Source organism: Chelon labrosus, assembly GCF_963514085.1.
Source record: "Chelon labrosus genome assembly, chromosome: 6".
In the NCBI taxonomy this organism is placed as follows: domain Eukaryota; kingdom Metazoa; phylum Chordata; class Actinopteri; order Mugiliformes; family Mugilidae; genus Chelon; species Chelon labrosus.
In genome coordinates this window covers 6,781,072-6,803,347 of record NC_140342.1, presented here as the reverse complement: position 1 = coordinate 6,803,347, position 22,276 = coordinate 6,781,072, and the positions used below count along the sequence as shown (strand labels likewise).

Here is a 22,276-nt window from a genome sequence, read left to right as displayed (position 1 = left end):
TTTTGCACATTTTAAAGTCCTCAGAGTTTGTAAGACTAAGATAAAATAATGATGATAAAATTTCAAAACAACAATTCGTCTTGCTAACTTGTCAAAATGATTTTCTTCCTGTGGAGGTGTTGCACTTGGTCTCATAACCTTGGTGTTCATAAAATCTTGGATATACCGTATGGGTGATGAAAAAAGTCTACAATTTGTTGCTTTGGAACATTACACACTACCAAAGCAAATATTTCAAAGCCCTTTTCCGCCAGAAATTTAATAAATAAATCAGTAAAATTCTAGCTTAAATTGTCTGCATCCAGTGTTTTCTCCTGACTACCAATCAAATCACAAGTTTACATTCATTCATTCATTCATTCATCTTCTGTAACCGCTTGTCCTGTGAAGGCCACACAGAAAGGCCCCAGTCAGCCCATGGATTCAAACCCAGAATCTTGTTGCTGTGAGGCATCAGTGCTAACCACCACTCCACTGTTCCGCCCCACAAGGTTACATGTGTATGTAAAAAAGGGTTATTGATCTGATCATTTTCTCTTAACACTACAGTGCTCTTCCACTCTGTGGAGCTTTAAGGAACCTTTCAGTGTGCTGTCATCATTTTCTGATCAAAACTTAGAGATAGATACTGTATATGTTTGCATGTGACTGTAACATCACATTTAGCGTTTAGCCTCTAATATGGTAATTATTTACCAAACTGGCCATAAACTGCAAAGCATATTTTAATTTAAATGATAAGACATTAATGCAAAAGTATGATTCCCCACAAACATAAGTCCAGATCATTTCTTCAAGTATTAACATTTTCAGTAAAACCAAACTTAGTCTGAACCTTTAAAGCTGACTTTTTGCAGTTCGCTCCTATTCCCTATGAATACATTCACTCCAGCAGTGGACACATTAAAACATACAATCAATTGCATTGCCACTGACCTCATATTGTGATGATGACCAGACACCATGTGACTCATGACCTTCATTTACTATAATGTCTTTTAAATGTATGGCCCACATTTAGCATGCAATTCATCAAATGTCTTTAGTATTAGTGTTTTGCATGTTCATGATGTATATATATGATATTTGTAATGCATTAAGTTGACATTTCTGCGTTGCACAGTGTGCCGGTGCATTTTGTAATTAGACATAGTGCCTGTTTAATCTTTTTAAAAATGTTTTCTCTCTCTGATGAAGCTTTAATCTCTGCCACATGTCCAAACGCTTAAAAATCAGATCAATTACCAAGTCACATTCAGTCAAGTCACATTTTTCCTGGCACTTCGCGCACAAAAACAAATTAAAATCAAAGTAAGCATCTGTCTATTATGAGGGTGGATGGCAAAAGTGCGGTGTGTGTGTTTGGTAGATGTGTCATTGCATGTATGTGCACATGTGTACTGTATGTATGAGTGTGTGTGAGAGAGAGTAAGAGACAGTGTGCGTGCAGTTGTGTGTCTGTGAGTGTGTAATTAAAACAAGTGATTTTTTTTTTTTTTTACATACAGATTATCCCTCTATCCCAGCTGGTCAGAGTTGGATTTGACCACCCCAGCAACCAGAGAGAGGAAATCTCTTTGGGGCTAAATCCAAATTGGCACCCTTGATGATTTTTTTTTTTTTTTTTTTTTTTTCAAAACTGAAATTGTGGGAGTGCTCAGCCACAAACTTGATACTGGTACTAACAGCTAAAAATAATTTTCTGTAGTATAGCTCACTGACATCTTTAGGAATGAAGAGTCACAGAGGTAGTAAATATGCACAAATGCAAAATGTCTAATTTTGTTATTTTTATGGCTGCACATTATATTATCAAATATTCTGTGACTGCAGTCGATTATTTCAGTGGTTAATCATGTAGCGAGATCTGTGTGTGTTATTGTGCGTGAGCCTCCATGGCTCTAACTCAATGAATAGAAATTATTAATCAGCAGAGATCATTTAGGCTATGTCATGGAGGGGTTTTATATGATTGTACTACATTTGTGGAGGCGTTTAAGCTTTAAAGGGCAATACACTCACAAGGACAGGCTGCCATGGCAATGCAGAGGTTTGTGCACATCTGGCCTGTTTTTTTTTTTATGCACATGAACTCAGAGAGACAGAGCGAGGGAGAGAGACAGAGAGAGAGATTTAACAGCGCACTGACTTGTAATGAGGTCAAACCTGCTAACTGGATCCTCATGGAAACATGGGGACTGCGCAGTTTTGAATTTAGTCTTGATTCGCTTTTAGCCCGGTATGTAGGAAACAATATCTCTAAATTGAAATACAAGCAAGACTTTTTTTCCCTTTTAGTTCAAGTGCACTTATAGCTGGAAAACCCACAAATATGAAAAAGGGTTTTATTACCACTCAATGAAAAAAGATTCCATGAAATAGTTAACCTAAATGCAATACAGACAATCAGGTTCTCAAGGGAAGTCTTTTATATAAAAATGAACACATTATAAGCATATAATTTGATCACATCTTGTTGGCCATCATGAGAGTCACCGAAAAGGTCTTTTGATATAAATACATTACAAAAAAATAGGTAGAAATGAGCTCTACACACATTATACAGCCTCCAAGCTCTCTACGCACCTAATTACAAAATGAGCTTGCAGCGCATTCATGCGTTTCCAGTCCACATCCATCAGATCAAATTAAATGGTCTAAAGAGATTCAGAGAGGTGTGCGGACGACAATCAAAATCAGGCACATGATTCAGGGATTATTAGTGCACACAGTCCTACTTTGTAATTGACACACACGTTAGAATTGCTGTGACAAAATAACAGAAAATCACATTTCATCATGAGAAAATATATTTTTCATAATAATAGTAATATGTGCAGAAAGCCTAACCAAAATTGTGCATATTTTTGGTATGAATTAAATACACTTCATGTAGACTAAAGAGCCTTGTTCAGTCTAAGCCTATATGAAAGCATATTGTCATGGATTCCATTAAATAAAAATGACTTTAATGTGCATTAAAATGACTAAAATGAGCTATAATTGGCTTACAATTGGCCGTATGTTTATCTTAAAATTTTCATATTTAAATTAGAAAATTTCATGAGCAAATATCGGTTGGCTTTGGTTTAAATCATATTAGCAACACCAAAATAAAAGCATCACACCTGTCGCATTCAATATTAGCGAGCAATATATAGCCTGCTCGCAACGATAATAAGCATCAAAACATCTGGACATTTGCACAAATGAATATATTCATATTACAGAATTATTAAAAGTTTAAAAATGAAATGAAATAAAAATTATTCAAAACATTGGCGGACTGCTCAACCCAATTAAAGAAATGAAACAAAAATATTATACTTGTGCATCAGTTGATTCAGGAAAATTAACTCAGGAGAACTCTGAGCAACCATGGTGTGCATGGCAGAGTGGCACTGCTCTGCAAAAAAGAACATCTGCATCCCGTCTGCAGTTTGATCGACATCATGTGGACAAGCCAGAAGACTACTGAACGGGTGGATGTATGAGACCAAAGCCAGACAACAACCCCAAGAACACAAGTTGTTCTACAAAAGAGTGGGTAAACAAGAACAAAATGAACGTTTGGGAATGGCTGAGTCAAAGTCCTGACCTGAAGCAAACAGTTCATGAGAGGAAGCTCACCAACATCTCAGAACTGAAACAATTCTCTACTCAGGAATGGGCTGCAGTTCCTCCAAGCTGCTGTAGAGGACTGATCAGCTGGAAACATTTAGTTGCTGTTATTGCTGCACAGAACAGAGTTCACATAGTCAGAGATACATGTGCAGGGATTATTCATTTTCTTGAATAAATAAATGCACAAGAATAATGTTTATAGTATGTATTTCTGCTTCGTTAGTTTTTCTTTGTCTACTATCAGGACTATCAGGTGTGAAAATCCACTGATGATTTCAATCATTTTCAAGCAGAAATGTAGAAAGTCTTGAGGGGTGCAAAAACCTTTATGCGGCAGTGTACATTAATATCCCATGGTATTAATTTATGTGTTTGGACCTATTTTGATGAAATGCTTGTCGCACACGTTTAGCTTAATTAGCTCTTTGTTAACTAATTATTCATTTATGATGTATACTTTGTTCTAGAAACACATTTCATAGCTTACAAGCTACAATCAACATTTTGTGTGGCTGAACTTGGACAAAATAGCACATTTCCAAGAAGACTTACATGTATATGCACTGGAGGAGAAATCATTCATTAATATTGCGCAATAGATTTTAATCATAGGTCATTCGCAAAAGGTTCTTGTTGTAAAGCTGACGTTTAGTCTGATATGCTATAAACTGCAAATGATGTGGCATTTGAATGAATGAATCAACACAAAGTGTTCTGTATACATACACATTAAAATAGAGTGCACAGTTTTGAATAATGACTGAAATCAAGGTTATTCCATTCCGTCCTGTTCCACAGTGGCTGCAAGTTATTTAAAAATATTGCCCGGTGTCTGCTAAAATTTATAAGTACATATAAAATCTCTTGAGTTGTTTTGATCTAAATTCTCTCCTGTAAACAAAACAGACAAACAATACAATCACTCTCCACGCGATCAAGTCTCAAAGAAAAGTTTCCTCATATTTCTCACCAGGCTCCCCAAGTTCAGATTCTCTGGATATTGTTCTGACCACTTCAGAGGGGCTCAGACAGGCCGCCCTGGTCACACTGTCATATGATGGTGGTGAGGACGTTAGAGTGTCCTCTCTTGTCTGGCCAACCTCCACCTCAACCAGCCCATAGTGCTGCATCATGGAGGCTATGAGCCCCTCTGTTTCTGGAGCGTTCTCCACATCCACTACAGTCTCGTAGTTTATTTGCCTGTAGAGGTAGGACGCCTGCTTCATCTGTCGGCGCATCAGGTGCCTCCGATAACACCTCTGGATGATGATGGCGGACACCTCCTCCAGTTTGCGGCGCAGCGTGGAGGTGATGGGCTCGTGGGAAACTTTAGAGGGGTTGGTCATCATGAACTTCTCCTCCATTTGCTGTTTAAGGGCGTCCATTTCGCCTGACTCTCCCAGGACCCGCTTTGTGAAGGCAAACAAGATGTCCAGGCAGTGGATCCTGTCTCCACTCACCATGGGGAGGTCCATGGAGATCAACTTGATCATATTGGGCTTTGCGATACGCAGCGGCTCCGACAGAGTGTCAGCAAAACTTGAGAGCATGGAAAACTCAATAAACTGTGTGGCCTCCGAGTCAAACTTCTCCCAAACCTCGTAAAACATTTCAAAGTCATCCTCGCTCAGTGGCTCTGTGCTCTCCTCTGTGGCAACGCTGAAGTTCTCCAGAATGATAGCTATATACATATTTACCACAATGAGGAAAGAAATGATAATGTAACTGACAAAGAAAGCTATGCCTACTGAGGGGCTGCCACAGTTACCCTTGGTGTTTGTGCCAGTATTGACATAGTGAGCGTCACACTCATCTGGGGAACTGGCCATTATTGGGCTCAGGAGGTTGTCCCAGCCTGCCGAGGTGCTGATCTGAAAAAGGCAGATTATACTATTCCCAAAGGTTTCAAAGTTAAACATGTCGTCTATTCCATCTTGCTTTTTCACATAGGCAAAGTTTGCCATACCGAAGATAGCGTAGATGAACATGACGAGGAAAAGCAGGAGGCCAATATTGAATAGGGCCGGCATGGACATCATTAAGGCAAACAGTAAAGTCCTTATTCCTTTGGCTGCGCGTATGAGTCGAAGCACACGTCCTATCCTTGCTAGTCTGATGACTCGAAACAAGGTTGGAGATACAAAGTACTTCTCAATGATGTCAGCGAGAACGATCCCTGAAATCAGACAGAAAAAAAAATAGGTTGTCTCATTGCGCAAAGATACACTTAGATGTACATAAAGCTACACTCATTTATTCCTTTTCATCACCAAATGTCCATATTTAATGTCAGGGTCCGCTCTTGACAATGATCCAAAGAAATATCTGGTATGAGGATTCATTTGTACCAAAGTTATGTCCTCATTTGCTCTCTCTTTGTTGACTTGTTGCACTCCCTCCCATCCGACTGTTTTATTTTGCATGCCGTGCTATTGTGTCGTCTTACTGTCTCTTTATGAAAGTCGTCCTGGTATGATCTCCCTGTTGTTTGATTACTCCGGTCAAGTGAGTACCAGTCAAATCCCTCCTTTTTGAATATATTTAAATGCAGGATTTTGGATTTTGATGCATGTCTACTTAATGGGACAGGTGCTGGGAGTGACCCTAACCCTGACCCCAGGTTGGAGGACTCATGGTGAACTGGTGATTATTTTATATATCACAATGAAAGATTACATGCATTGCAATGATACCTAACTGAGAAACTGACTGCTTTTAAATATATATAGATGATGGCCTTCACTAGGATTTTGCAAATGGCTCCCTTGACCACAAGGAACACCATACGAAAACAACCTTGTGTTTTAAATGCAGCTTTAAAATTTCATACTTATGTAATATGATTTAGTTTAGAAATTGACCTGATATTACATAAATTCACTGTAGAATACAGCAACCTGAATTAAAGGAAGGTTTCGAAATAAACAAAGTATTATTATTATTATCTCTTTTTTCTTACCCACAATAGAGAGAATTACCACCACGAAATCAAAAATGTTCCATGCAACTGTGAAGAAATAACAACGGAGAGCAAAGATCTTGATCAGGCATTCAGTGGTGAAGATAACAATGAAGACCAGGTTGATCTTGTTGAGGATGTACTCCATTCGCTCCGACTGCTCATCGGTTTCCACCATCATGGTCACCATGTTGATGATGATGAGCATCATGATCATAATGTCGAAGGCTTGCTTGGACACCAGATCAAAGAAGAAGGCCTGGATAATGTTCTGGGATTGGGAAATGCAAACAGCAATTCAGTCAACGGGTAAATGTTTGACCTTTTTTATGCATGTTAAATCTGTGTACACAATATTTGCAGTATGTAAAGAGAATGTATCTGTTACTTTAGAATGAATTCCATTTATGACTTGTGTTACATTACCGCAGGCCTTGGTATTGGCTTTTGAGGTTTTTTAGATCCTAATTTCTTCATAGCACTATAGTACTTCTTCTGTTCTTCAGTCATGAAGATATCCTGTCCACCTAAGTATAGCAGAAAAAACATTTCACATTATTTCCTTTTTCTATTCTATTTTAGTTAGCTCACTTATTACTAGCAAAAAATGTGGTTTGTCAAATATTTAAAAGGGACAGAGCTTTTTGTAGTTCAACCTGGGTTAGTGCTATATCTGTATTGCGCGGGTTCAGATAAATATTCATTCATTCAGTCATTCATTTTCTGTAACTGTTTGTCCTGTGAACGGTCGCAGGAGGGCTGGAGCCTATCCCAGCTGTCATTGGGCAAAAGGCAGGGTACACCCTGGACAGGTCGCCAGTCTATCACAGGGCTAACACTGAGACGGACAACCATTCACACTCACAGCCAATTTAGAATCACCAATTACCCTAATGAGCATGTCTTTGGATGGTGGGAGGAAGCCGGAGTACCCGGAGAGAACCCACGCATACACAGGGAGAACATGCAAACTCCACATAGAGGCCCCAGTTGGCCGACGGATTTGAAATCTTCTTGCCGTGAGGCATCAGTGCTAACCACCACGCCACTGTGCCGCCCATAAATATAAAAATATTATTAGATTATTAAAATATCTGTGTTTTAAATACTCATCTTTCTTTTCTGCTGATTGAAATTGTCAATGATGACACCAATGAAGAGATTGAGGGTGAAGAAGGAGCCAAAGATGATGAAGATGACAAAGTAGAGGTACATGTAGAGGTTGATTTCTCTGACCGGCTGTTCCTCCACCTGAAAACAGACAGTTTTATTTGTCAGCTGGTTACTGAAGGACATTCATACAACAGGCCCTGGAAGTAGATAGGAAATACTTACTCCTCTTGAGTCAACAGCCGCGTGCATTATTTCCATCCATCCTTTAAATGTAGCCTATAACACAACATAATGTAAGGCGGCATTACTGTGTGGGAACCGCACTTTATTAAGTGAATAATTGACAATCGCAAATATCACATCAGTTCTTTCTGCTCATTTGACAGACAGTAGGGGTTCTATTGAGGAAATACAGTATGCAGCCAATATTTACTGCTTTCATCAAGTTAAATGACCAACCTTTATGAGTATCTAGAAACCTATAAAAGTTTCTAGATTATTTTCATCCTTGAATACAAATAAAAGCTGTGAACATACATAAGTCAAGAGAGGAACACAATCATCTCTTGTGTGCCGTCTCATAAGATATCAAGCTGTTGTGATGGAAGAAGTGTTTCCTGGCAACAGCAAACTGGCTAATGGATGTTCATGTTTGATACTCAAGAATAAAATCAGTGGAGCAGAAATAACTCACCACTTGGAGAAGGGAAAGGTAGCCAAGTCCCACGTTGTCAAAGTTGACCTTGACTTTCGTCCAGTAGAACTGGGTGTCATTCATGGATAGGCAATCAGACTTGTTGTTGACTATGGAGACATTGTGGATAAAGCCCGTCCTGTTCACACATTTCCCGAACTTGCCCGCAAACAGGTTGACTCCCATGATGCTGAATATGAGCCAGAAGATAAGACACACGAGCAGCACGTTCATGATGGAGGGGATGGCTCCTATGAGAGCATTTACTACCACCTGATGATGCAACAAACAAGAATCAGGTCATTCTCAGAGACGTCAAAGTTCTTCTAAATCATCCAATCCTGGTTTTCTTTATTGATTCAGTGTATAGTACTATGTCAGCTATGTAGACTGTGATCTTGAGAGCTGACTGTAGGTTTCATAACTAGGATTAAACAAGAAGTCTGGCATGATGACAAATCTGTGATGCTGTACTTGAGCTAAATGCTAACTTTAGCATGCTAACATGCTAACAAAGACAAACAGTTGCTATTGAAGCAATGGATTTAGACCTAATGTCAAAGGTTGGACCAACTAATGAAAAAAAAAAAGATAATCCATTCAGTAGTATTGGAGACGTTTAGTACCGAGCCATCAAGTAAAGACTTGGACCCGCTAGTAGCTTGAAATAAAGCCAAGAGACATCAACCTGAGCATATAGGGCTGGACCAAAATGGTGGGCCAATCAATCAAACAGTTGTTTGACTGTCAACATTTCTCATGATTAAACAGTAGAAACACCCCACCTTTGGCCTGAAAATGAACTGAACAATTTAACAAATGTCAAGGGAATGTTTTCATAACTAGGGCATCATCCAGTTTTCAGACAGCAAATAAAAAAACTAGACAGCATAACCTCTTCAATGGAGTTAATACCCCTGTGTTTAATCAACACACTGGTGGTCGACAGGATCAGTGTTGCAAAGAAGATACAGTGAGAGAAGGCGTATACAAAACATAGTCCTCACCCTCATTCCCTCAAATCTGGACAGAGCTCTGAGAGGCCTCAAAGCCCGGAGGGTCCTCAGGGACTTGATCGCAGCAAAGTCAGAGTACCCTAGAGAATTTGCCACCAGGCTTATCAAGGACACCTATATGGAGCGCAGAAAAACATACAAACTGTGAGGATCAGAAAATCATTTCAGATTCAAACGTGAGTTCTTGCTCATATTTAAACCTTTGGGAGGAAGTACAAAACCACTGTGAAAATTACAGAATAAAGCCACACATACATAATCAAAATCATATCCAATTTAGTCAAGTATTTAAAAATATTTCCTTAGTAATTATAGTAATTATAACTAATAAAGAAATTATAGAAGACAAATGAAAAACATTTAAAGAGCCATATTTAGAGTTTTTGTGTAGTTTGGGACATTCCACAGTTAGGAACACAAGTGTTAATTTTTGGAAGTTTAGTTTTTATCATCTTTCGGCAAATTTAGACATCCACTCTATTCTACATCCAAAACAGACAAAATGGTATTCCGCTGTTGAATGACCCTTGGATGACAGCTATGAATGAAAATGATGTGATATCAATGAAAGAAAGAAGAAAGTCATGTCATGACTGATGATGACAAAACACAGACAAGTATGCACATATGGACAAAGAGTTTCCATGCATGCATACTCAGCTATATATGCATATAAATATGTATATATATCAAATAGAGTGAGTTTTATAAAGAATTTAACATCCGTCTTTGCCAATTTGTTTTCCAATTTGTGTCCAATTGGCCCAATACGTTCATTAAAACAATTTAGGGCTAATAAGGTCCCAATGGTCTGTATTTCTTTATAAAAGTCTATTTATAGATGTGTTTGTCCAATATATCTAAAGAAGATACTTGAAATAAATTTTGAGGGCTACAGAAGTCTTTGGCTCCACAAGAGGACAGACAAAAAAAAATAAATAAAAAAAATAAAATACAAAAACCAAGTCAAAGAAGAGAAGGTGGTATTTTTTTATAAAGAGAAAAGAAATGATAGATCGTTGCAGTAATCTTCAAACAGACATAACAAAAGAACAGTCATCATTTGAATTAGACACAACAGATTAGACAGGAATTCACATGGTGCATTTCTAAAGTGAATATAAGACTAAAATGTCTGTTCCGCAACACATTTAAGGGTTAAAACTCTTTACACAGTACACTAGATCTTCTGTAGATAAACCTCAGAGCACATGGCACTGCATTTGTTATGGATATAAAAGCCAAGGCCTTGTAGTAACTGATTCATATTTTTTCAGCATGTACTAAATTCATATTAAAAACAATGGTTTTCAAAACAAGACGGTGGCTTTTGATATCACAACAGAAAGCACTTAGGAGTGAAGAAACACAGAAGCATTTGTGATGCAGATGCACGTTTCCAAACTCAGAGGCCATACTCACCTGGGACCTGCTAACTACAACTTACCCTAGCAATAGAGCGGTCTGTGGAAATCTGTGTAACAGCAGGTGAAATCATAGGAATCAAGTCAGGCCTTGGGCAGCACGACTCGGGCATTTTGGAAGACTACACACTACAGAGCTGCGTCCATTTTCCCCCGAACAATGTTTGATGAGAAGAAACTGTGACATAACTCCTGTCTGTGGAGAACTTCTACTAATTTATCTGGCCAAACCCTGCGACTGCGAAGCTGGCCAACGTAACAACACGTACCACATGGCAGTTTTAGCAAAGTATGAGTGCTTTCCTACGTGTAACAGGACACTTACCAAGCTGTAAATCCCACAAATACGAACTACACTCAGATACAATGAGAGGAATTACACTTCAGCCTGAAATCCCAGCATGTTATGTTTAAGTAACAGCATCCTGTCATGTAGCGCCATGAAAACGCATGAGGGAAAATATTCACTTACATCCACTATAAGAAAGTCGAGCCAGCACCAGTAGTTGGTGAAATATGTCTTGAAGCCATACGCGATCCACTTGAGGAACATCTCCAGCACGAAGATGTAGGAGAAGACTTTGTCGGCATACTCAAGCATTACCTTTATGACTTTTCTCTTTTCAATGTAGATGTCTTCAAATGCCTGCAGTGAAAGAAAACACAGCATCGAGCCACCGTGAAAAAGACCTGTCTGAAATGTTCTGAACATGACTCGTTAACCTGAACAATCACTCCAAAGAGATTATTATGCCTTTAAGAGTACTTTTTTGTAGTCTGAGACCAATCAGTCTTTTAAGGGAATGTTTATTTTATTTCATTTCATTTCTCTGAACTTGACAAAGTAAATACAATAATCTCCACAGTTTTATAAAATCTAATTAAAAATAATCATTTTGACACTCTTCGTGGTGAGACATTAACAAACAATCTGGGTTCAAACTGTCCCCATGCACATAAGGGATTTGCATGAAACAGTGCAGAAGGTAATCCAGCATTAGTTTGTAATTCTATTCCACTGATGTCACCCTCGCTTTTCACTGTCAGAGGTTTATGAAGCTGCTGCTGGTGGAAGGTCATCTCTCTGCACACAGCAGACTCACCAGCGCTCCACTGCTGAGCAGGATCATGAAGATGATGAATGTCTCAAACCAGCTGTGTTCCACAATCTGGTAACAGGTCTTCCTCAGTCTCCACCAGAACTGGCCCAGACCGCGGCTGGTGTCGATGTCGCAGCAGTGACAGTGCCTCGTGCAGACTGATGACCATGTGATAACATCACGCATGGCATACAAGGAAGGAAAAGCATATGGCATTTAAAATGAAACCAGCCTTTCCTTAAAACATACAGCATGTTAATAATTTTAATTGGATTATAACTCTGAGTTACGATGAAATTTTATACGCACATTCTGGGAAGCATTCATCTGGATCCATACTCTCTTCAGCCAGCTCAGAAAAGTTGTCTTCCTCCTCTCCAGGCTTCCTCAGATCCACCGTGCTGCCCTCTGACAGGCTGACCTTCTCCTGCGGAGTCATATCTCATTGTTAATAATCTGTTTCCCACTTAGAGTAATCAGATCTAAAATCCCTTATGAACTCCCCTCATATCTGGACCTGTCTCCTGCACATGGAAACTGTGCAAGAAAAATGTTTCACAAGCACAACCAGCACAACATATGGACCTGCATTAAATAAAAAACAGTTGTTCTTTTTGATGGCTTTGGAATTGCTAACTGAGAGTGTTGCTACTTGCAGCCTGCTTATAGGCTTATAGGTACGAGCTGGTGTGGACTCATCCCATCAAAGCTAGCTCACCTAGATACACCGCCTTGCCTTTCAGTCGTCTCAGCCTTAAAACAGTTGTGATGGGATTTGTGTTTGTTACAACAGCAACATATTTCCCATGATTTGTAATACAAAGGTGCAGCGTCAATCCTATAAAATGGATTGTAAATCTAATCCAGTATTAAAGAGCATGCCCAGGACCTGGAGACAAGATTACCAGCATTACCGGCTTCACTCTTTAAAGACATAAAGAATGTGCAGTGACATCAGTTAGATGAGTCAACATTATATGTAACTGCATGATCAGCTTTAATTATTACCAAATATAAACATGGCTAATGTAGAGTGTGTGCACACAGTGAACTTCAGCTAAACTGAAGAGCAGTTTCTTCATTCTTGTTTTTGTGTGTGTGTGTGTGTTTAAAGCTTTACCCATATAAAATGTATTTTGATTTAACACAGAGCAGCTGCTGGTGTCCAGTTAAGCTGATGGAGGAGTCTTTATTTATTTTTTTATTTTTATTTTTTTTCATTTCCATTTTCCCTGATGCCTATCTGTAGTGTGGTGCGGCAGAGGAGCACGGGATGGAAACAGGAAGAGAGAGCGCCAGACTGCAGGCCGCTCAGCCCAGCCTGGCCCTGCTCAGCTGTGTCAGTTTAATCTGCTCGCCGAGGCCTGGCTCCACATCTGGCCCGCTCCTGTCTGTCTGCCAGACAGGACAAGAGCAACACACCCTCCACCTCGACAAACACTCGACCTGCAGGACAACAGCTGATGTCTATACAAGAAACTGATGCGCCACCTCACAGTAACAGCAATGGTTATCGCCCATGCCAAAGATATTAGCCCAGCATATACAGTCATTCAGTCATAAAACCAATATTCTTCTTTTTCCAATTAAACAAAGAAGATGTAATGTCTTTATTACAACTGCAAAGTTGCAGATGTGGGCCAGTTACATTTCCTTCCTCAACTGAGCGCTATCATTTTAACCGTTTTGCTAAAATAAGCTAATTTCATATATACCATAGAGACATGACAATTGTGAAGAGTTATCTATCTCTTCTTGTGACAAGACAGGAAATATTTCAGCATAGTGGCCTTTAACATAACCATCTGATCCTGTACAAATAATATTTGGCACACATGACTGATTTTATACATTTTGTTCCTGTAAGGTCAGTACAAAATGTACCTTTAACATATTTACTTACCACGTGTGCCCACTTTCATCTCCACTAGAGGTCAAATAAAACAGGTGCACCCATGTGAGCAGCAGCGGTACAGTGCCCACAATTACAGACCTTTTTTTAAATGTTCGGAAAAACACATCTGAGCTCTGTGCTCCAGTAAGCCATGGCAGCATGACAGAGTCAGAGTGGACAATAACAGGGCCCTGAAACCAAAGCATTTAAATGGAATTAAGATGCTTCATATGTCATTTTGCTATCGACACCTGTGCTTTCCCCTCTGTAATATGCTAAAAACGACTTCTGTGAAACTGGCCTATTATGAAACCTTTGACAGGTCAAGTGCAAATGCTTAAAAAAAGCCTCTGATCTGCATGTCCTGACTGAGATTAGGATTTACAGTAAGTGGCTGAGAGAGTGAGGCAGGAACCGATTGTGGCATACAGAAAAGTGGCTAATAGCTGCATTTTATCAGTGATAACACGTGATGTAATAATGTGATAATGATCATTTCCTGTGAAGATCATGCCTTCCTCGTATATCTCATCTTTCTTTTTTTCTTTTTTTCGCTTTGGCCAGATGTTCACTGCATGACGTGACACGTAACTTGTTCAAACTGAAATAAAACATCTGGATTACCAAGTTATATTCGTCGCACCAGGGTACTAGTCTCCGTCTGAGTTCACATCATCTGCTCGACAGATTAACCTCTTATGTGTCCGGAAAGCCTCCACATCCGTGTCCCTTTCGCAGCCCGCCCCCGCCGCTATTGCCGCCTCCCCATCATCCCATCAACTGTGCGCTTACTTCTGAATGACATGGGCAGCAGCAAATCACGTTGGGAGAAAACTGACTGACAGATGTTAACTCACTGGAAAGTAGGAGTCAAAACATGCAGAGTTCTAATAACTTGACACATCCTGAAACAGGAGAGTGCTAGTACTTCCTGTATCTAAACATGCTACCTATTTTAACGTGTCTACTCTCACAGTACAGTTGTAAGCTGCATGTTGATAAAGCTATTTAAGTAGAGTCTACAGAAGAGGATTAGGGCCACTGTAAAAAACTTTTCTGGTCTTTATTATTATTTTTTCTTTACAGTGGCCGATCTTAAAAGTGTTTCATGTTGTGGTGGTGTGTGAAAGCATGTCATCAGGCATCAGCAAACACAGTAAGGTCATAGCACACAGTTCCCATAAGCAGTCAAAAGTAACCAGAACAGCTTGTGAATGAGGGTGAATTTATATTTATAATGAAATGAGTGAGGGTTAGGTTCTTATCAACATCTATATTGGCAGAAAGTCATTCCTAAAAGATATGGGTGCATCTAAATAGGGAAGTATGAAGTGAAGTCCTAGTCTCAAACTCACTTTCTCGTCTTCATCCTCTGATGACTCTGAAATCTCCTCCTCCTCAAGAAACTCCACGTCTGACTCCCCAGGTGCGATGGGAACAATCACGGTCAGGTTTGGGTTAGTCATGTAGCTGTCCTCCTCCGGTATCGTGTACTTCTCTCCATAACGTCCGCAAATTCCCCCGTTGCTTTCCACGTGATTTCCCGCCAGCTTGACGGCCTGACTGGCTTCTTTGGCCTTCTGCTTCCGACGCTTAAAGCTGCGATTGAAGAGGGTGACGACGTTCGAGACTAGCCAGGAGACGCCGGAATTTATGCGGGCGATGGCGATCTGAATGTTATTCAAATCACCGTCTTCCTCTGGAGCAGAGAGATTGTCAGAGCTGAAGGAGCTGAGGAGCAGGGCCAGGAAGAGATTCAGCACCTGTTGATAGACAGACATTATGTTACATTAAGAACTGGAGAGATGCTCAAGACCCTGGTGTCATTTTTTACAACCATTAGGCCACAATAAAGCAGATCTAGATTATGCTTGTTTCAACACGTATCTTTCTTTTTTCGTACAAAGCACTGCATAGTTTATCTTGTAAGCTAAGGGATCATGTCACCTAATGCCTGATATGATGCCTTATTTATTTTGTCAACAGTGGCAAATCCTGCATTGTAATTCAGGAGGATATTCTACAAAGATATGCTCAGACACATATGGCTTCTGATGATTCAGTTACCCTGAAGTCGAGGTTCAAAGCATCCGTCTCCCAAGTAATCTGTCTGCTAGCTTAGAGAGCAGCGGACCCAGGCACATTTTTTCATGCGTGTGTGTTTGCACACACCGCGTGCATGCGCGATGTGCACACTTGGTAAGGATCATCTTTAGCCACTGAGCCAGTCAGAGATGGTGAGCATGAGCAGATGATTAGTGATGAATGCCCTCCGACCTTCTCGCCCCTAAGCATCCTGAATAATCCCGTGGATAAACAGCTTTCCCACGATTCATGTGCACAGAGAGTTTCTGTCCATGGAATTTCATAAGGAGCACACGCGAAGAATACAAGTCTTAAAGCTAAGAGGCTAAAACTATGTCCTAGGCAAAAAGTCAGCATCTTGATGATTTAAATGAAGGAGCAGCATTGTTTGTACACTATTACAGTATTATTTATCTATATATATAAAAAGTACATTTCCTTGCCATAGTGTTTACAGTAAAAAACTTGTATGGTTGTCGTGCCAGTAGATTGTCATCAACAATGCCAAATACTCAAAATGGCAATTTTAACTCATTATTATGCAAATGTGTGCAACTGGGCAACACCATATCTATTCAGATAGTTTTGTTCTTCAATAGTAATGTACAAAACAAAAATCCTTTTCCTCCCAATTACTCCAGTTATTTTATTAATTCATCTTTCATACCACCACATTTGTCCCTCTACATATCTGGTACTAATTTGAACTCCTTGGAAACTGATTATTAATATAAAACTTTAAGCAGAAAGGTGCTCCATAATCCAATTAGATCACCTAATGCTGTAAATAAGGGCTTTCTCAGGTGTAACAATAACATTTTTATGGTTCTTGATGCTTAAGTATGATGATTAGTTGGTGCATATGTAAATATATATGTTTTACTTTGTATTTTAGTCTGCATGAAAAGACAGTGTGAGTCATCATCACGGGCAAAGAGTTTCAGCGTTAATCAAAAGGATTTAAAAACATTTCCGAGAGACCGATATATTTCAGAGTATAGGATTAAGTGTGGGACCAACTAACATTTAATGGGAGGGGGAACAGAGGGCATGCTGGGAGCAGGTGTTTGAAACAAATCCAACAGGAACTACACGCTCATGGTCTTGCTCCATTTTTTTAAAAGGCCGACCGCGTTATATAATAATTTGCCAACAGAACAACTCTGATTGTGCTCATAAGTCCAGTAAAATATGTGCTTAAAACCACTAGCTGGCCGTGCATATGTTTGTCTTGGTTGGACTTACATGACACATATGTCTCGCTAATTTTTGCTTTTGCTACTGAAAACAGAAAAAGAGTAATGAGGTCAGATAAACATGTCACTGGAAAGATGTCACATTTAAAATAAAACAATAAGACTAGAAATTAATCCTTTTGGCTGTTCGAGCCTCTGGGAGTTCAGTTGTTTTTTGTTTTTTTCTGTTCTCATTACCGTTAGCTTACAGGAAACAGCTGGACAACAAATCACCATATGGGTGGACTAACAAATATATGTATGCTTGCTATGGCCCAGCAGTTGTGTACAAATAGAACTGTCAGATAGATTAAACATTTTTCAGAAACAGCTGCCATAAATGATGTGCAAGCTGTGTGGAAATCAATACCCACTACAAAGGCCGGAACAACTGAGAGAACACTGGCCTGGGATGAACCTTTGTACCGTACTTAGGTCACAATTTCACCCATATGGTTTAGCTGAAGTGGATAAAACATCCAACCCTGGACATGAGGCTGCGGTAGGCTGAGTTTAGTTTACCCTTGTGACTACAGTTTGGAAACATGAGCACGTAATGCATACATGCCCTCGGGAGGGACAACAGATGGTTTATATGTTGTGCAGACATGATGTTTTGAAGGCTGCTAATGCCAATCTGGAAGACATATAGCATGATTCTGTGACAGAAGCATGTTTTCTGTGATGAAAACCAAAGCGTCGGAGCTTGAAAAAATTATCATGACTAACTTCAAGGATGTCCCATCCTCATATGCAATCAGTCCTCACTGCTACAACGTAATCCCTGATTACTTGTGACATCATTATTTGGATTTAATAGCAGTTGGTTGCACTGAAGCGAGACTGATTTTGTCCTTAGTTATCGTGTACTGTAACAGGGTAACTTTAGCAATATTTCAAAATACTGTAACACATCACTCAGTACTTTCTGAAATATGTACCCTTTAAAAACGGTCAATAATCTATTAACTGGAAGATTTATGACTTGTGATTTTAAAGAGTTTTTAAACATTAGATGAGCCCCTTGGCACAAATGAATACGAAATGATTATACAGAAAAGAAAGACTTTTTTTTGGTATAAAAATATAGAATTTCACCTAACTTACCAATTAGATGTAATAAATTATACATAAAAACTCACCACCAAGTTCCCAATGACCATGACCAACATGAACATCAGGATGCAGAGGGGCTGTCCAGCCACTTCCATACAGTCCCACATGGTCTCTATCCACTCGCCACACAACACCCTGAACACAATCAGGAAGGAGTGGAAGAAGTCCTTCATGTGCCAGCGAGGCAGCTGACAGTCGATGGAGATCTTACACACGCAGTCCTGGTAGTTCTTGCCAAACAGCTGCATGCCCACCACAGCGAAGATGAAGACGATGATGGCCAACACCAGCGTCAGGTTTCCCAGGGCGCCCACTGAGTTGCCGATGATCTTGATGAGAGTGTTGAGAGTGGGCCAGGACTTCGCCAGCTTGAAGACTCGTAACTGGTGATGGGGGAAACGCGAAGAAGGCTTGGTTTTATGCGCTAATATCTCATACTTTATAAGCTGTTCTAGTTTTCTGTTTTTAAACCATATGTGAGGGAGTTTCAGAAGCATGCCTGCTAAAAATTGCTGTACAATTGCAGTGTTTTCATACTATACATATTAAATTACGCTGTGAGAGTTAAAGATCTCTGTTACCAGTCTGAAAGATCGCAGGACAGACAGTCCCTCTACATTTGAGAGGCCCAACTCCATCAGACTGAGGCAAACGATGACGCCGTCAAAGATGTTCCAGCCCTGCTGGAAGTAGTAGTACGGGTCCATGGCAATTAGCTTTAGAACCATCTCTGCTGTAAAGATACCCGTGAACACCTGGAAAAACAAACACAGAGGTGAAAAAAATGAAAATATAATAAAAATGAAGAAATATTAGAATGGATATTGCTATTTCCCAGTTGAAGTAACAAATCATCCTAGTAGTTTGTATCAATAGACATTTCAGATAAATAGTGGATTCACACCAGACACTTATTGAACCTCATGCATGAATATTGTTCTGTGTTTCTCCTATATTTGTTCTTACTGAAAGCAAAAAGATGAACGTGTGGAATTCACACTTAAGACTTAAGTGTCGCGCGAAAACCACAAGCCACAGGTAAGGTTGAAGGGTCTCTAATTCACCAGTAGAGGGAGATATCAAAATACAATTACAGAAATTCAGCCCAAAGTCTTGCAACGTCTTATCAAGGATAATCGCAAACAGAAGCAGAGCCATTGAGAAGGATCAAAATAGCCACATTTGACCTGCTGTCCGGTGCCGCATAAAGTGCTATAAAAAAAAAAACACCTGTCTGATATAGAAATATATTATCTAAATGACTGCCATTCCTGTTTCCTCTTTACTTTCTGCCACCTAAAACCACTTAAGAGAAAGTGTGTTAAATGCTGGAAACCTGCCCGCTGGTATCAGAGAAAACCTTCTCACCAGATTGCCCACAGAGAGCATGGTGTTGAACTCATCAGTCATGGGGTAGTGCTCCAGGGCCATGAAGAGAGTGTTCAGCACTATGCATATGGTGATAAAAAGATCCAGGAAGGGATCCATCACCATGAACTTGACCCACTCTTTCAGCTTCAGCCACCAGGGACAGCAGTCCCATATCAGATACCGCTTGGCGAACTTGTACCAGCAGGGATGGCACTTTTGCCTCGACTCCTGCAGCTCTGCACAAAAAAAAAAAAAAAAGACACCAGGGTGAACTATTCATTTGGAACTAAACTACTTTCAACTCAAGAGATGTATGCTTCAAAGTATAATCATAAGTGAAAGGATTAGTTTGACATTTGGCTTTAATACTTATTTGCTTTCTTAGTGAGCGTTAGATAAGAAGACTTATACTGCAGGTTATGCTAAAAATTAAGCTACCCCCCAAAAAACTGGCTTAGCTTAGCTTAGCTTAGCTTCAAGACCAGAAACAAAACTTTTCCACTAAATATGTGAGTTTTAGCATATTATTTCAGAGCCTTGGAGACAGGTAGGCTCAACTTTCAGATGTGACATGATTTTCAGTCTTCAAACTAAGCTAAGATACCTGGCTGCTGGTTCTAGTTATATTTCGCTGAGAATGTGCAGTTCCTAAAACGTAATGTCATTTGCCAATATTCCTTAAATATTCAAATGAACGCACCATCCATGGCATCACTAAGGAAGCTGACAGAGCTCAGGCCTCTTTTCCTTTGTACCGGAGGAGGCTCTGTCACTGTCGGCGAAGGCTGAAGAGCTCTGGGACCCGTGTCCTCTGCACTTGTGGGCCTCTGAACAGAAAAGACCTAAAAACAAATTAAACAGCCTTCATTGTTTCTTTTATATTGTAGGCAGCTACATCCTTACTAATACATGTATTTCAGTTTTTCATGATAGTCTGCCAACACAGGCTTCCATTACTCACTGCATCTTCCCTGACTCTCTCCATGCTGTAAGCTGGCATAGATGTAGGGGTGAGCAGACCCAGTGACGTGACTCCATTCTGGTCTAGGGAGATGTTCAGCCGACCGTTGACATTGTGGCTGGGGGTGAAGACCTGTGAGCAGTGGCTCCTCACACTCCCCGTCCTCCTCTTCCAGTGTGTTGCTGTTGAACTGGTGCGACTCCTGAAGACGTCCCCGTGAATGCTGTACTCATCGTCCCCAAAGTCAGCCTCTGAGTTGTTGCGAACCCGGAAAGAGCTAAAGATGCTGTTCTGGCTTCCCCTCCTGGTGCTGAGGGGGTGAGAAGAGAGTGTGGCCAGCAGAGGGTGGGCTGGCAGGGGAGACAGAGGAGGCTACAAAGAGACACAGAGGATTGATAGATTAGATCTTAGAGCCTAGAACATCAAAGACTATCTAGGGAGTCTTTGTTGAGTGCTGTACCATTGGTTCATCCAGGGGTTCCAACTTGTCTTCAGCAACTTCCTCTGTTTCCTCTGACAACGTTCTGTGAGATCTTCTTCTTCTGCTGCTGTTTCGTCTTATACTTCCAGCTTTGAGACAGAATGGAGAAAGCTCTGGGGAAAGGACTGAGTCCGTCTCCTGTGCTTGTCTTTTTACTGCCAACTGCCAAAAAATGACATAACAGATTTATTGTTATTTTAGTTTTGTTGGTCTTAAATCGAAAGCACAGAAACCTGAAACCCTGTGGACAGTGGACCTACTCTTTGCTCTCTTCTGAGATGCTCCATAGCCAGCTGAAACTCCCTCTCCTTCTGCCAGGCCTCGGCGATGGTTGCCTGATTCTGCTCCTCATAAGCCATGGCCACTACAGCCAGGATCAGGTTGACCAGGTAGAAGGAGCCCAAGAAGATTACCAGCACAAAGAAAACCATGTAGGTCTTTCCAGCTGAGCGCAATGTCTGTGGGAATCATGACATGAAGCAAGTAATAGCAAAGTCAGACATTGCCAGTTTTGTGTATGTTTTTTCCAGGTGTTCACAAGAAACAGTCCCCTGTACAACCATGTCTATCTTAATTCCTCATTTGATATAAAAATTGGTACCTGAAATAACCACTCCATTCATTCATGGGTAAAACGTAATTTACAACTGCAGTTTAAGAGAGAGTTGTGATCACCGTTTAACTACTAAGTAAACTGTACAATTACACTGTGTCCTCCTATCTCCCTTTAGTTGCTTTAGAGGAGTAAAGCAAACAATGCAATCATGTTAGCACACTGTTGCTTATTTAGATCAAGATTAGTTTTCATTTTCAACCGTGCTTGTGGCCATGTCATGAAATGAAATCTTATATTGAATCTCTCCTTTTAGCTCTGCCTTTGTCTCAACCATGTGGCTCTACAGCTGCTAAAGTCTCCACTACGTTAAACAGCCAGTCACAGACTCTCATTCGGTGCCGATCAGGCAGGATCCTGGTCAGTTTATCAGTTTATCAGTTAACTGTAAATTTCTGAAACTCAAAAACAATAGGCTGCAAAAGACACAAAAATTCTTGGTATTGCTGAGGTGAGCTGCATAGTTAAAATATGAGCCTCTGTGTGTTCTTCAACGTGAACCTCTTCACATTAAATGTAGTTTGTGAATGCAGTGTGAAGGTGAAAGAACTGATATGTGAGATTATGAGAGCTTTAGTGATATTGTTAAA

At 40.1% G+C, this 22,276-nt stretch overlaps 1 protein-coding gene across 1 annotated transcript in view; it reads right to left on the bottom strand.

Annotated features, from left to right (window-relative positions):
- Positions 1 to 3,411: 3,411 nt before the first annotated feature.
- The window catches only part of LOC311488971 (sodium channel protein type 2 subunit alpha-like), a 30,698-nt gene continuing 11,833 nt past the window's right edge, over positions 3,412 to 22,276 (bottom strand). Inside the window, exons 9-27 of the mRNA XM_084545847.1 lie at positions 21,334 to 21,531; positions 21,053 to 21,235; positions 20,593 to 20,964; positions 20,332 to 20,464; positions 19,629 to 19,867; positions 18,842 to 19,015; positions 18,287 to 18,643; positions 15,180 to 15,587; positions 12,240 to 12,357; positions 11,934 to 12,088; positions 11,303 to 11,476; positions 10,854 to 10,880; positions 9,398 to 9,520; positions 8,391 to 8,663; positions 7,919 to 7,972; positions 7,693 to 7,834; positions 7,010 to 7,110; positions 6,584 to 6,854; positions 3,412 to 5,800 (exon numbers count right to left, since the gene is read on the bottom strand). Of these exons, the coding sequence (XP_084401973.1) occupies positions 4,566 to 5,800; positions 6,584 to 6,854; positions 7,010 to 7,110; positions 7,693 to 7,834; positions 7,919 to 7,972; positions 8,391 to 8,663; positions 9,398 to 9,520; positions 10,854 to 10,880; positions 11,303 to 11,476; positions 11,934 to 12,088; positions 12,240 to 12,357; positions 15,180 to 15,587; positions 18,287 to 18,643; positions 18,842 to 19,015; positions 19,629 to 19,867; positions 20,332 to 20,464; positions 20,593 to 20,964; positions 21,053 to 21,235; positions 21,334 to 21,531 (4,737 nt within the window). The 3' untranslated portion in view covers positions 3,412 to 4,565. The remainder of the gene's footprint in view (positions 5,801 to 6,583; positions 6,855 to 7,009; positions 7,111 to 7,692; positions 7,835 to 7,918; positions 7,973 to 8,390; positions 8,664 to 9,397; positions 9,521 to 10,853; positions 10,881 to 11,302; positions 11,477 to 11,933; positions 12,089 to 12,239; positions 12,358 to 15,179; positions 15,588 to 18,286; positions 18,644 to 18,841; positions 19,016 to 19,628; positions 19,868 to 20,331; positions 20,465 to 20,592; positions 20,965 to 21,052; positions 21,236 to 21,333; positions 21,532 to 22,276) is intronic.